Source organism: Chiroxiphia lanceolata, chromosome 17, assembly GCF_009829145.1.
Source record: "Chiroxiphia lanceolata isolate bChiLan1 chromosome 17, bChiLan1.pri, whole genome shotgun sequence".
Classification (NCBI taxonomy): Eukaryota; Metazoa; Chordata; class Aves; order Passeriformes; family Pipridae; genus Chiroxiphia; species Chiroxiphia lanceolata.
Window position 1 is genome coordinate 12,492,078 of NC_045653.1, and position 14,289 is coordinate 12,506,366.

The window sequence follows — 14,289 nt, forward strand, 5'->3', positions numbered from 1 at the left end:
GCCCACAAGGGTTTCGCCAGCGAGACCTGCCCAGAGGGAGGGCAGAGGAAGAATGTGAGAGGCCATTCCATCCCTCGTGTCCAGACAGAGCATCTTCTTCAAAACACCAGCAAGAGCTGCCCAGCAGTGACCTCAGAGCAGTCTCCCCCGAGTTGGGCTGGCCATGGCCGCGGCCTGAGCCCACCCTCTGTCCTCACGGGGACCGACAGGCCCGAACAACCGTGTCACGTGTGACCCTTCTGCATTTTTGGGGTTTGTTTTCTGGTTTCGTTCTCAAACAAAGGGAAGCAGTTTGCCGGGCCCCGCGAGCTCGCTGCAGCTCTGTGATTTATTCCGCAGCCGTCTGGCAGGTGGGCACACGCCGGCGGAGCAATATTTCCTCATTAGAGCCATCACCTGCGGGCGCTCCGTACCCGCAACGCTCCGCAGGACGCGCTTCCCCGGGCGCACGTGCTCCAGGCACACACACACACGCAAGGTCACCAGCACCAAAGCTGGCTGAGCCTGCCGAATTTTGCTGTTTCGTCAAGCCAAGCCCTCGAATCTTATGGTAAGTCGAGAGATTCAGGCACAAGAAGGAAATGAGCCCTGTGCACCCCTCCCTGGAGGGGTACAATGGATGCTCCATGGACTGAAACCTGACAGAGTGACTTAGAAGGACAGCTGATTCCCACCGCCTCCTGAAAAGGAGAGGAAAGCTCAGGTAATGAAATACTACTCCTTTCCTCCTAGAAATCTAGTTTCAGTGAAAGAAGAAGTTAAGTTTAAAAGCAAATTCCCCATTACTTGTGCCATGAACATGCACTGCTTCGGCTACACTCGCATGTGATGCTTTAGCATCAGATCCTGTACACTCCAGCACATGCACATCTGTCATTTACTCCAGGTTCTCAAAATCATGGGCACAGGCATGACTGGGCAAAGCCTGCACGCAAGCTCTTGCCAGTAAATAAAAAAATCCAATTTTGTGCAGCGAATGACTTCCCTCACCCTACTTCCATGCCAAATGGCAGGAATCTGATAAAATCTGGTTTCTAAAGCTAAACAATTACGAGTCTGGCTGGTGAGAGAGTGGAATACTGACTGAATTATCAAAAAAGTCCATTCAAGAAAGACAAGGCACTCACTCCTGAACCACCACTCACCCTCCGCACTGCACACAGGCTCATTGGCTGCTCTGTTCAATCGTGCTAAATTCTTGAGCAGAAAAACATCCACAGGCCAGGACTCTGAATCTCCAGAGCAGGAAACAAAGGCTGGGTCTGCTCTGTATTCTGATCCGAGCACAGGGATCGCAGGAGCTGGATCCAGGCAGCTGCAGTCTTGATTACACAGCGGCAGCAGCTCTAACAGCCCCTCTCAGCAGAGAAGATTATTTTGTGCCAGTAAATTAAGCAGATATGAATTAGAAGACAAGTACAGTTTTAAGGTGCCTTTTCACACTCCTTTTTTAATTTTTTTTTTTTTAAACCACAGCCACCCTTTCAGTGCTAATCTGCCTCCAGTACAGCACCAAACAGCCCCCTTCCCACTTGGTCTCTCTTTCAAAGCTGTCAGTCGCTAACCTCCAAATGAGCGCTCAGGTGCCATTTCTAATCTGCCAGCAATATGTACTGAGATGCCCCTTGCTGATGGGAGAAGACAGCAATAAGATGGGCTTCTGTGAAGCTAAAATGAGCTTCTCTCACACTAATGAGGCAGGACTGACAGGCCTCGAGGTGTCAAGTAGAAACTCCAAACCTAGAGACACAATGGATCTGGCAGTGCTGGTACCAAAGATCACACCCGTCTCTGCTCCACTCAGGTACTCTGCATCCTTCCTCACCTATCACCCACCTTCCAGCACACACAGCATAGCTGGGCAGAGCAAAAGAAATGGCACTGATCAAGAACAAACACCTCTGAGATCCTGGTTTTACATCCTCACTGGATGGGACAGCAAGGCCAGCCCAGGCTGCCAGAGACAGGAAGGCTCCTAATGGTTGTGCACAGGACAGGCAAGGGATGCAAGCCCTGTGCAGACCACAGGCTAAAAGTCAAACTCACAGCCATTGCTAAGCCCTGGGTCAAGAAGGATAAGTAGGAGACAGGCATTGACATTTGTACAGGAGAGGAGCAAGCAGAAGCCTTGGGTAAGGGTAACAGGGACTGTCCAGGACCACCCGCTCTCAGCTCACCACTATGACAGTGATGTCTCCAGAAGCCTCTTTCACTTACAGAGGCAGCAGACAACACAGTCCCTTCCACAGGCTGACCACCACGTTCCTTGAAACACAGAATATCTGGAATGAATCTGGTCAGGCACGGGCTCCACTGCGGCCAGGAGAGCCAACAGCATCCAGGTCACACCGAGGTGACCAACAAGCTCTCAGAACCACAGAAGAAACCATCAGAGCCTTCTGCCATGGGAAAGACTTTGTTCATTTCTGCCTTACAAGCAGAAACACACTTGAATTTCTGCAAATTGAGCCTCCAGCCTGCAAGAGCCAAAAAGCTCATTGTGGCTGCTACAGAGCAGAGCAGAGAACAGAGCAGTGGCTCCTGTTCCAAGCTCAATGTCAGCAGCAAGAAATGGAACCTGTGTCAGGGCAGTCATCTGAAAACACCCACCAGCCTCTGCAAGAACATTCAAGACTTACTTGGGCTTGCTGGCCACGTGCTGGGAAAGCTTGATAGTGCAAACCCAGCTGTGCTCTGGAACACCAGGGTGTTCCTGTCCCTTGCACACCGAGCCCCTGCCAGGATGCCCTGTCCTGCCCTCATCACAGCTCCAGGCAATGCAGTCTTTCTACACAGAACTGAAAGGACAGGCTGACACAAATCCCTACCTGTTATCCCCACCTGTGGACACCATGCTCATGCTAGGAGTTCCACCTCTCCCTTTCAAGGATGGAGTGGCTGAACTGTAGCACAATTAGCATGTAATTTGTAAGTCATTATAGCGCAAAGTGTCTGGTGAGAATATTTTATCCAATAAACCTGCTGAGCATAATTTTCTGTAGAAATATAAAAATATTAAACCATCTCTCGTCGTTTCCTGCTGTCTTTAGAGATCGCCAAGGCTATTGCTGCCACCCATAATTACACCTCATTTTAGAGGGGAGTAAAAGCCACAGGATTTTGCACCATTTCCTACAGAAATAATTAAAGAATTTGCAAGGAGAACAAGATATTTTCATTACCTTAAAACTCTAAGAAAAGTGCTAAGACAGGCATCAGGTGTTGGAAATAATGCTCTCATGGACTTTGCTCCTGGGTTTCACATGGCAATTAGGATAATCACCCAGTTATCACCTCTGATCCTTTCTGAACAGATTTTATCAAAGCAAATAAGGAAGTAACACTGAGAAAGGGTTCAGCGACCTCGTTCTGTTTTACAGTCCAGATTAAGGGTGAAGTTTGACTACAAGTTTTCCTCCCCAAAACAGCTGGCTTCAGAAATCCCTCCCCTCCCTTCTACCCTCAACTATTCCCCCACCATCACTGCCATGGGCTGAAAAACAGGGCTATAAACCAGATCACTAAAATAAGCCAAGCTAAAAGAAATAAAAAGGAGGAGAATTCCTTTTTATTCAAGAGCAGGAGCTTCTTATGCCAGCTGCACTACTAAAGATAAAGCACTCAGTCATTCCTTGTGTAATCAGCTTTTCACTCCTTGTAATGCAAGACTTACACCAGGATACTCTGTCCATCAGACTCGGATCTCACTCTCAACGGTACAGACTGAATCTGTAAAACCTCACCAGGTATCATTTTCCTTAGGACAGAGAGAAAGGTGAGGATCTGTATACCAGGGTTTTGGGGTACCACGTCCTCTACTGCAAGGAGAAGGTCAAAAGCCCCCAAGTGACAGAGCGCAGTTTCTAAAGCGTTCATTGCATCCACCTCAATGATTCATGTGCCACAACTAGGAACATTAAAGTGCTCCATAAATCCTGTCACAACCAGACACTGCCAGGATGTGACAGACAGAATGATGGTTTTTGCCTACTCCTGTGTGGGGAAAATGCTCGAGCCACTTCAGGTCTCAGGAGACTGTGTCCCACTGACCATCTGAAAACACTAAAAAATAAAGCAAGCAATAATTCCAAGAGTGTTCCAAGCTAGGAATGAACTTCAACAGTGTATTTCATACATGTTGTACCCAATATATTGCACCCACATTTCTGCCAAATCCTGTTATTAGTTCTAATAGGAGGTGAAGGATTGAGATCCATTTATTCCAGATACAGGAGGAAAACCTGAGGTTCCTTACTCTTCTCTTGTGCATTAGTAGACACGAATGGGTTAATATTACTCACTAAAGACCTTCTACACAAGCCTCTCCACACTCGAATTCACTCCACCCCTGCTTTGTGCTGTCTGTTTGCTACAGATGTTAACATTTGCAGGCTGCTCCAGGATATTCCTGGATAAAGGACACATACCCTTGCTCTGCACACAGCATTTTAGTGCTCTGTACAGCCTCACCCAGAAAAATCCATTTTGGTTTTCGAATTTTAAACCCTCCCCCCCCCCCAACAGCAAAAAGTAAAGAATAAACAATTTCTTGCCCTGTTCTGAGGAGGACAGACAGAGCATGGAAGGAGATCAGGAAAGGGTCAACGCCGTTTTTCTCCAGGCCACCGCTCGCTGGTGACGCTGCCGCGTCCGTACGGAGCCTGAGCGCTGGCAGCAAGAGCAGCTCCATTCATCACTCACTCCCGTGCCTCTTTGAGCAGCAGCAGCGCTGCGCTGACCTCGGAATGTTTGGCAGTGCCTGGAGAAGCAGCCTTGGCAGCGGGCAGGCAGCTGTTTGTTGGGGCCTGGTGGGGGGCTGCTGCCCGTGGCACGCGGAGCGCGCGGCGCGCGGGACGGCAGCTGCAGCCATTGCTCTCCGTCAGCACTAATCAATCTCACGCCCTCCCCGGTGCTGATACAGATAATCTTGTGGGAAGCTGGCCAAGCTCGCTAACAGCTCTGCAAGCTGCTCCCTGACTCCAGCCGCTCGTTCTCTTTCAAAAGGTCTGTTCCAGCTTCAGTTCCAAGGAAGTGCTGTACCAAGGCTCATGTCACTCAAACACTCACTGCTGGTGTGCAGAGAGCACACAGCCCTTGGCTGCACCTCAGCTAACTCATCAACACAGATGCTTTCTTGCTGCTCATCAGAACTCTACAGACCAGGGTAGGACATTATCATGTAATTGTCTCTCTGCATTTCACCTACTCTCCATCTGCCAAACCAAGCAGGACTGCAGCCAGGTAAAAATGGAGGCAAATTGAAGCAGGGAATTGGGCCCTTCTAGTAAAACTCACTCTAAGAGACAGTCAGAAGAAACTTGCTGAAGAGAAGTTCTCAGCCCATTTTATCTGAGGTTACCTGGAAGCTGGAGAGTGGGACGACAGGAATTAGGAGGTAACAGCACAGGTATGAGGGCACAGCTGAGAAGAGTGACCTGGCTGAGCCAGGAGTCCTGTGCAGAGGTGTTACAGACATGACCTAGCCAAACTTAAGCAATACATACGTGTTTCTCCCCATCAATCTTCTTATCAGCTGCCTGCATTGCATCCAGGTACTTAAAATACAGCTCCATCAGCCTATCAACCTGCAAGGGCAGAAGAGAGAGACATAAGCAAGAAAAAAAGAACAATGCAATCATCTTTAATCCTTCATGCAATTTTGTTTTCCTCCTAGCTCCAGGCTTCACAAAGCAACACAGAACTCTGTCCCTCCCAGGGAGGAACATGTTACAGAAGGAGGGTACAAGTGCTGGTTGGATGAGCACGTTGAGGCTGCAGGCATTCGGATGTAACCCCATATGGGAACACAGTCCCATCAGCACCAGATAAACGGCAGCAAACAGATGTGTCCCCAGCTCACTCTCTCTGTGCTGAGGCTCTCCAGGCTCCTTGTTTCCCCAGTAGACCTCTCTCTCTGTGCTGGATGTTCCAGCTCTCCTGCTCTTCTCTGAACTGTGTCAGGGCAACTGAAATACTATCTAGTAATTTTTTAGCAATTGGTAGAACAGGTTATGAAAAACACTTTTAAAACACACTAATGAGGAACACTAAGGAACCAGTATTTTCCCACTCGCAGAATTTACAAACCCCTTGGGATTCCCAGTCTGCAAAAGCTGCTATTTCTCTTCTGCAATGCTTTGATCTATCCCCCACCATGTAAATATTTTGGAAGGAATTTCCAAGAGCAAACACCACTAAAGTGAGACATTCTAGGAGAGGAGTGGGGAATGTTAAATGTGTAGCACAGTGATTCCTAAACTCTCTGCAAAAGAGCTTCATCAGACACAATGGCACCTTTCCATGGTGTCCTGGTCTCAGAGCCAGCACAATGTAATACCACATATTGTTCTCCATGGTCAGGCTTCAGTAGAGACACAACTCGGGACTGAGAATCACTACTACCATATGCAAGAGCACCAGAAAGCAAGAGTACAGGTGATGTGGAGGACAATCACTAAAGGCACGTCCAGTTCTCCAGTTTGTAGATAAAATGTGAGTGAGAAAATGAAGGTCTGTGACAGCACAACTCTCTGCAGGTAGGTATGATGATGGCTTTTCATGACTTAGCAAGTGCACACAGGCACCCTGCCCTGAGCAAGCCTGGCAGCCCAGAGACAGAGACACATATTCAGCACTCACCTTCTCACTGTCATTCTCTGTGAATTTATTCAGTAACCGTGTCCTCTGCTGCCCTCTCAGGTTTCGCAGAAGGGAAGCCAGGATGGAACAGACATGTTCTAGAGATACAAAATGAGAATTGCATGCCAAGATCAGGAACAGGAGCTTATTTTCCTCTGTATCATGCCATTAAATTTACTACTAGCACTCTGGTATGTAGCTGTTGATAAGCAGAACCCTGGTTCCATGGTGAGAGGAGACAGAGCAGTGGTGAGAGCCACAAGCAGTGTTTGCAAGGAGCACAGAGAGCTCCTCACCTGCCTCATCCCCACCTCCCAGTGAGGTTTCTTCCTCCTCTGCCTCGGGGAGCTGAAAAAGCACCTTACATAGAGCACAAGTTCCACTCTGGTTTCCTCCCCAAGCCACACGCTTTGGGACCCTCCATCACAGCCTAAAGGCACCACATGCTGCCTCCTCCTTTAGGCTTAAAGGAGCCCTGGCCAAAGCACTGTCACCTAAATGGCCCTCAGGTCACCAAAGCAGGAACAGTTACTGAAACAGGAGAGTTGGAGAAAGGAATACCTGTACCAGCGTGCGGCTCCTGCAGAGACTGAACCGGTACGAGCTAAAGGAAAAATCCTCAAACCAACCACTTTCATTTACAGAAAATCCCATCAACGAATATAAATGGGCCACAACAAACCAGAAATGACCAAATGAACATGTTTACAGTCTTCTCAATTGCCCTTGGGGGTCGTATTTTACAGCACAAACCCTGGAGCCAAATGAGAAGTCAGCGCTGCAATGCCTGTACCAACACCCAACCACAGCACCACGCTCAGAGGTGCCTGAGCCACGTGCCTCGAGCCCAAGCACAATGGTGCAAAGCAAAGGAGCTGGGGCCCAGTTTCCCTCCCTTTCCAAATCATTTGGCACTTCTTCGTGCCTGCAGGTCTGCACTAAACACAGACCCGGTGGTTTAGATACCCCAGCTTCTCTAAGATGTCCTCACCATTATCTTGCTGATTAAGACTGATGAAAATTAATGGCCATAAACACCTCCTTGCTCACGGTGGTGGGGAGTGAAGGAGCCTCAAGATTTGTAATTCTCAGAGAGGAAAACGCAGCGTGCAGAGGAGAGGGATCACCATCTCACTGCTGTCACCATTTTAACATGCACTTCCCCAGTGCTGCCCAGCCCAGAGCCACAAGCAGCCTCGATCGATCCCTCCAGCACACAAAGAACAAGTGACACCACCGTGTTTGCCAGGAGCTCCTTCTCCCACTGCCTGGGCCCTGGAAGGCGAAGGCACACAGGCTGCCTGTCCAGGGTGTGTGTGCTCCCTGCTGCACGGATTATCTGCATCCTGCACAAGGGCAGCAAGAGGAGAGGCTGCACAGCCGCACGCACCCCCACCCCATTTCATTAGCTACTTATAAATGGAGCTTCCTTTTCGAAACAGATTTCTGCCTGAGGTGGTGTCAATTTTTCATGTTCCAAGGAGATTGGGAGCGCTGCCGGCAGGAGGAGCAGGCAGATAACAGGTTTATCGGGTGGCCGCGCCGTGTGGCTGCTCCGTCATTCCGACAGGCTCAGGGGGGTGAAGGATGGCTCCGGGGGTGTCAGTGCACGCTCTCGCTGCACAGAAACTGTTATCCCGCAAAAAAGCAACACCGAATTAAGTGCTGACATTAAAAAGTATTGTAAAAGGCTCCAAGTCCTTGCAAGATCCTGTTTTCTTAAGGTGAAAGAAATACAACAAAATGAAGATTCCCCCTCCCTTCCCCCCCATATATCCCAACATATGCTGTGCTGGTTTAGGAAGAAGCCAGCCTTCTATATTTCACACTTTTTTTTTCCCCCAACCTTCTTTTTTTGGAAGTGTTGACACAGCATTTTAGTAGCAATATTCTCACCAATGATCTATCTTCATTGCTTTTTTCCAATATTCTCTTACTAGGAAATGTATTTTAGCCATCATTTTGCTTTCGCAGTCATATGCAGATATTTATCCATTTTATCAATAAAATCTTTAAAACTACTGACAAGTCTAAAGGAGCTGACACAGGGGTTTTGAGAACAAGGTTATTCTTTCAACATAACACTGCAGAAAACCCAGGAAATATTTAGTTGCCTAGTCAAAACAGTCAAAGAAATATTTTACAGAAATATTTCTGAACTATCTAAACCTTTTTTTTGGATCAGCTTCCTGAAAAAAAAACCCAGAACACTAGTGTGTTTCATGCTGCCCTCCCCAGAATCAGGGTTATGCCATAACACAAGTCCTGGTCCAATAAACACCCCAATACCCACATGTAAGGACACCAGCCAAAATCAGGGAGAACGCTGATGGGATGAGTGGCTGAACCCATGATTTGATGAATTAAAGTCTTTGTTAAAGTGTTTGCATGAGTCATTGGAAGCAAGAGGCACTAACCTGGGGGCACAGGTTCCCATGGAAGGGGTATCTCTGTCCTCCCATGGACTGTCCCATCTCACACAAGCAACATTTTAAAAGCTGCAATCACAGTATCTGCTCAGGGTTGGATCCCCTTTGGGGAACGATGAGTAGCTGGTGCTGTTGAGTCCCTGAGTGAAGAACCTGCAGCTGCCCTGCTTTGATCTCTGGTGCTGTTGAGTCCCTGAGTGAAGAACCTGCAGCTGCCCTGCTTTGATCTTGGTGCAGACAGAGGCCGTGAGCTGTGCATCACCCTGGGGCGAAGCCTTGGGCAGCCTGCCTGCTACGGAATGTTCTGGGAACTTCTCCATAGCATGTAACACTCAGCCAAAGTCCACAACACCTGCACAAAATGCATCACTTTCAGGGAGGGCACAGACAAGGCCAAAGGCAGAAATTCCTGCCGAGCCCCATTTCAAAGGTTGACTAAACCTGATTCCTCTGAGAAGCAAACACCAAACTGAGCCGTGCTCAGCACCCCAAAGGTGCCTTCACAGAAATAACAGATACCAGCTGGCATCAGGAACAACTATGCATCAGGAACAACTTTTTTCACACAAAAATCCCCCAATCCCATAAATTCACGGATATGGGAAGACAGACTGCACTGCTGCTGCCCCATGGCCGGCTCACCTGCAGGCCCTGCCACTCCCCACGATCCCAACACCGCAGGGCACCATGCCAGCCACATCCCTGGCTCTGGGAGGTCACATCACATGTGCTCCCCAGATGCACGAGGGCCCTGCTTAGCCCAGGATCATCTAAAGTTCTTGGGAGCCCTTCCCTCTGCAGACAGCCACAGAGACTTCAGCATGCAAGCAGTGTTTAAAACACCCTAATTAGATCGATCTTGACTTCAGCTTGGCGTGTTGGAATACAGATTAATCTATTCCATGGCTGGCACTGGCAGCTGCAGCAGCAGGAGGTCCTGTCAAATCAAGCTGTAACATTACACTTCTCTGCCTTTATTATCTCCCCCCCCCTTTTTTGTTTTACATCTCATTATAATGGACATCTGCCTAGCAGGGGAGGAAGGCTCAACAGTGATGAAGAGGAGGCAAGAGTCATTCTGCAGGAAGGGGATGGCAGGCAGCTCTGGGTGCCAGGGACAGCAGCCCTCTGGAGGCCAAGCAGGATGATCTGGTGAACCCAGCACATCTAAGAGCCTTCTGTCTTGTAAAGAACTCTTAAGATAAATTGTAGTTTCTCATTAGAAGCATGAAAACACTAGAAAAAATACTAGGAAATAAGCAAGCCAGCTATTTGAGATACCTCTATCCCTCCTATGCACATAACTCTGGCTTCATGGCTGTTTGCTGGGAAACCTGGATGAAGCCCCTGGATCAGTTCATGGCAGGATTACAGGTGGAATCAGGGATGTGTCATTCCAACAGTGTAGCATCTGATAACCTTATCTGTTTTCACATGAACTAATAATCTGCATTTTAAAAGAGTAACCCACTCAAGTATCACCATATTTTGCCAAGAAAAATCGTACCTTAAAACACTGACAATAGCAAGAAACACCAGTTTTACTGATGGGTGAAGTGGGGCCTGGAAGGGTTGGAAAAGCTCCACACAGAACGGCCCTGGTGAGCTGGATCCAGCCATCATGCTGAACTTAAAACAAAATTCCTTCTATTCACTGCGAAAGTTTATTTCTGTGATGTTCTTGCAACAGAGCACGCTCACTTTAATTGAGATAAATTTAACTCTGTTCTCGGCATCATGGCTCACTCAAATCACAGGTTCCTGTCGGAGGGTGATGGTGAAATAACAAATTGGCATAATAAAGTTCTGTTTAAACAGACTAATGCCTTCCCCGGGTGCTCACTCCTGAAGACCACCCAACAAAAAACACTTTCTGCTGGCTGGCACAGGGTGCTCAGTTAATACCGATACCTCTTTCACCGGGCCATGTTTCTGCTGCTGCCTTTTCACTTCCCCATGCCCAGGGAACCTGGTCTTGCAGCAGAGATTCATTCCGAGGGCTCTGCTGCCTTTTGTGTATGTCACAAAGGAGTAAGAGCGTATTTACTAAGAAGTGGGTTTTGTTGTTGTTTTTAAAGGAAGGGTATGGCTGAGGATCTCCAAAAGAGGCTTTGTTATGGATAGAGGGTGAACAGCAAAACACCCCAGCAATAGGAATTCTCCTTTGGAAATTGGCTGAACTAATTCTCAGGTTATCAAATTAAGCATTCCTAAGTAAAACTGACATCTAAGACAAGAGAAAGCATTTAAATGAAGATGAATTGGACAAACATCCTTTTATAGTTCATTAGACTCTCCAAGTGAGCAAAACTCGGCTGCAAATAACCATCCTGAGAAAGAGCAGGAGGATATACAGCCTGTCGAGCCAGCTATGATTGCTTCACTACAGACTCTCTAATTCAGGAGGAATTTGTGTTTTCTCCATTTTTAGCTCACTGAGACTGTTCAAGAATTTCAAGTCAGCATCCAACGCTGTGACTCGACTGTGTGCCAAGATCTGCTGCACCCTCACGGACAGGGACAACACACTGACCCCCAGCTCTGCAACAGGAGGGTTTGGGGAACAGCTAATGCTGTTCAACCACCTCACAAAACAAATCCAGGACACAGCACCTCCCACACCACCTGGTTGGTTCTCCTTGTGGCTGGACAACCCAAATGGGCACTCACACGAGTACTGTGACTGTGACCCCACAGACACAGAAAAACTCTAAGCCACTTCCATCCTCAACTGCAAAATATTTCTGTTTTGAGTTGCTTCACTGCCTCAGAAAAAGGGAAATTGCTTTGAATGAGATTTTTCTCCCAAACCTAATATCCTAATATAATGATCTGTACAAACGCAGGAAAAAATTCAAGTGTAGATAATGTGTACTCAGACACCACAGGCCCAATCTTCAGGCTCAGATCATCCATAAAGATGGTTAAGAAATTTTCCCTTTCTTTTTTCCTAATTACATAGTGTACATAAAGCATAAATACGTGCAGCTTGGATTTAAATTGTTCACAGGCTCCCTAGAGTAAAATAATTTTTAAACACTGACAGTGTTTAAAATGTAGCTAACCAGCACTGACACCTTTATGCTAGTGTTTAAAAAGGGAGAAATACATTACAGAGAAGTTACTTTTATCAAATTTAATTTGGATTATAAATTTCTGTAATAAATAAAAGCTCAGCAAGTCACATTGAGATTTTTTTTTTCACCAGGGTATTTATTATTTTGTCACATTCAGAACACTGCCTTAGAGACAATAAAACAAACATGGTTTTATAGACTATCTCTTATGTAAATAGCAACACTGCTATAAAATAAAAACAAGGGGATATTTTCCTACAACCATCAGATACACACAGAGGATTTGGTGCTCTAGAGATGGAGCATTGGATGCCCTGTGGGAGGTGAAGCACTTGGAGCCACAGTGGGTGCCAGTACCCCCAGCCTGGCAGCACTTTTCCCCCTGTGGACAAAGGGATGGTTGGACAGGCAGGGACTCGGTGGACAAACCCTTTGGCAGAGTTGTTTGGTACCTCACCAGTGCTGGAGCATTTTAGCAGGACTCCCCTTTAAGCAGCTGTAATTAGGCCCCAGGGCACAGAGTCCACTGAGAATTCTGTGTTTTGCAGCACAGCCCAGGGTGTCCATCCTGACACCGTCCCAGCAGCAACACAGCAAGGGCAAGGACAGCACAGCTCCTCAGAGCTGCTTTTAACAAATACTGATGCCCCTGCTGCAAAGTCATTCCAGTGAATCCTTTAGAGGAATATCTTCCTCCATTTGGCATACACGTGAGTGGTCTCCTAACAGAAGATTGTTCTAATTAATTTTTTTAAAAACAGATTGTACACAGGATAAAGTTTTTATGAGAAAAGATGACAAGAGCAGACTGAACACCAGCGTTCTTTCTGATCAATAAACAAAGAGAGAAGCAAAAAGCAGCGTGTTCCTAGGACCAGCACAGCACAGAGGGCACTGGCTCCACCATGCCAGACCTGCACCATTTCCCTTGAAGCCAGAGGTACCAAGAAGACTGTGCTGCTCCTGCCCAGGAGCAATTACTGCAGGGTTGGGGCAAACACTCAGCAAAGTCAAAGCACACATTGTGCTGCTGACACCCATGTCAGGACAACGGCATGACGGGCTCCAGGGAATGCTGTTAAACATCTCTATTAACTCCTGCTGTTAGAAATTCAGTAACTCACCTGCCCAGTGATGCAAAACAAAGAAAATTGGACTTACTACCACAGCCTTTTAGGGAGAGTTTATTTTAATAGAACTGATTTCTGGACTCATCTTAATATTCTCCATTTCTTCTGCATGTTAATGAGACGGAGGTGTGATACAAAGCCTGTTTGCATGGATCACTCCATTTTCCTGAGGGCAGATTGGCTTTTCACCCTACCACAGAAATAGTGAGGAATGGACCCTGTCAGGGCTTTCCAGACTAATCCTCGCAGTAGCCAGGACTGCACACAGGTATCATCTGCAGTCTCCAGAAGAAGCAGATGAGACAGAGATTAGCTCACTTTCCCAAATTGAAAAATTAAGTCAATGCCACGAGCCACACACCCAGATCTCAGAAGCTCCTATTCTAGCTGGAGCGTTCTCTCAGTAAGAAGAATTAAACAACCTCACTTCCATACTGCAAATGAAAATTTCAAAACATCCCCTAAATCCATCTAAGTGCAACTGCGTATTTTATTACATAAACCTGCAATTTTATTACATAACCTAGAGAAACCAAACCTATCTCTGCAATTCCATTACATAAACCCCAGACCACACGACACCATTTCCTCCTCACCATTATCTACCCAAGACAAGCAACACAGGGTAGATAAACTGTCCAGAACTGGCAGCAGGGGTGTGAGTTGCTCTGGGGCTGGTGCTGGGAGACAGGTGAGCCCCTGCTCTACAATTGTGCTGGGAAAGCAGCCACTGCCACACATGTGCACAGCCCATGGCACTGCCCATGGCACTGCCCATTCCCTGTCCTCAGGAGGGAGGACAAGCAGATGCCCAGGGAGCTGCCTCCAGCTCAGCAGCTCTGACAGGAAAAGGAGCTGCTCAGTCCTGGCTGGCGCCTCAGCCAGTGCAGAGAAAGCTCTGTGGGGACAGGATCTCCCTCCTGAGCCTGGGAGAACACCTGAGGCCCACCTGGCCATGAGGACAGCACCAAAGCAAGGGATTTGGGTTTAGAGCTTCAATTTTGTTGCTATTTC

The 14,289-nt window shown here is 47.5% G+C and overlaps 1 protein-coding gene across 2 annotated transcripts in view; it reads right to left on the reverse strand.

Annotated features, from left to right (window-relative positions):
• Window positions 1–14,289, reverse strand: part of CTNNBL1 (catenin beta like 1) — a 48,191-nt gene that overhangs the window by 6,791 nt on the left and 27,111 nt on the right. For both annotated transcript variants that reach the window (XM_032705128.1, XM_032705127.1), the window contains exons 12-13: window positions 6,640–6,737; window positions 5,505–5,585 (exon numbers count right to left, since the gene is read on the reverse strand). In XM_032705128.1, coding sequence (XP_032561019.1) covers window positions 5,505–5,585; window positions 6,640–6,737 — 179 coding nt within the window. The remainder of the gene's footprint in view (window positions 1–5,504; window positions 5,586–6,639; window positions 6,738–14,289) is intronic.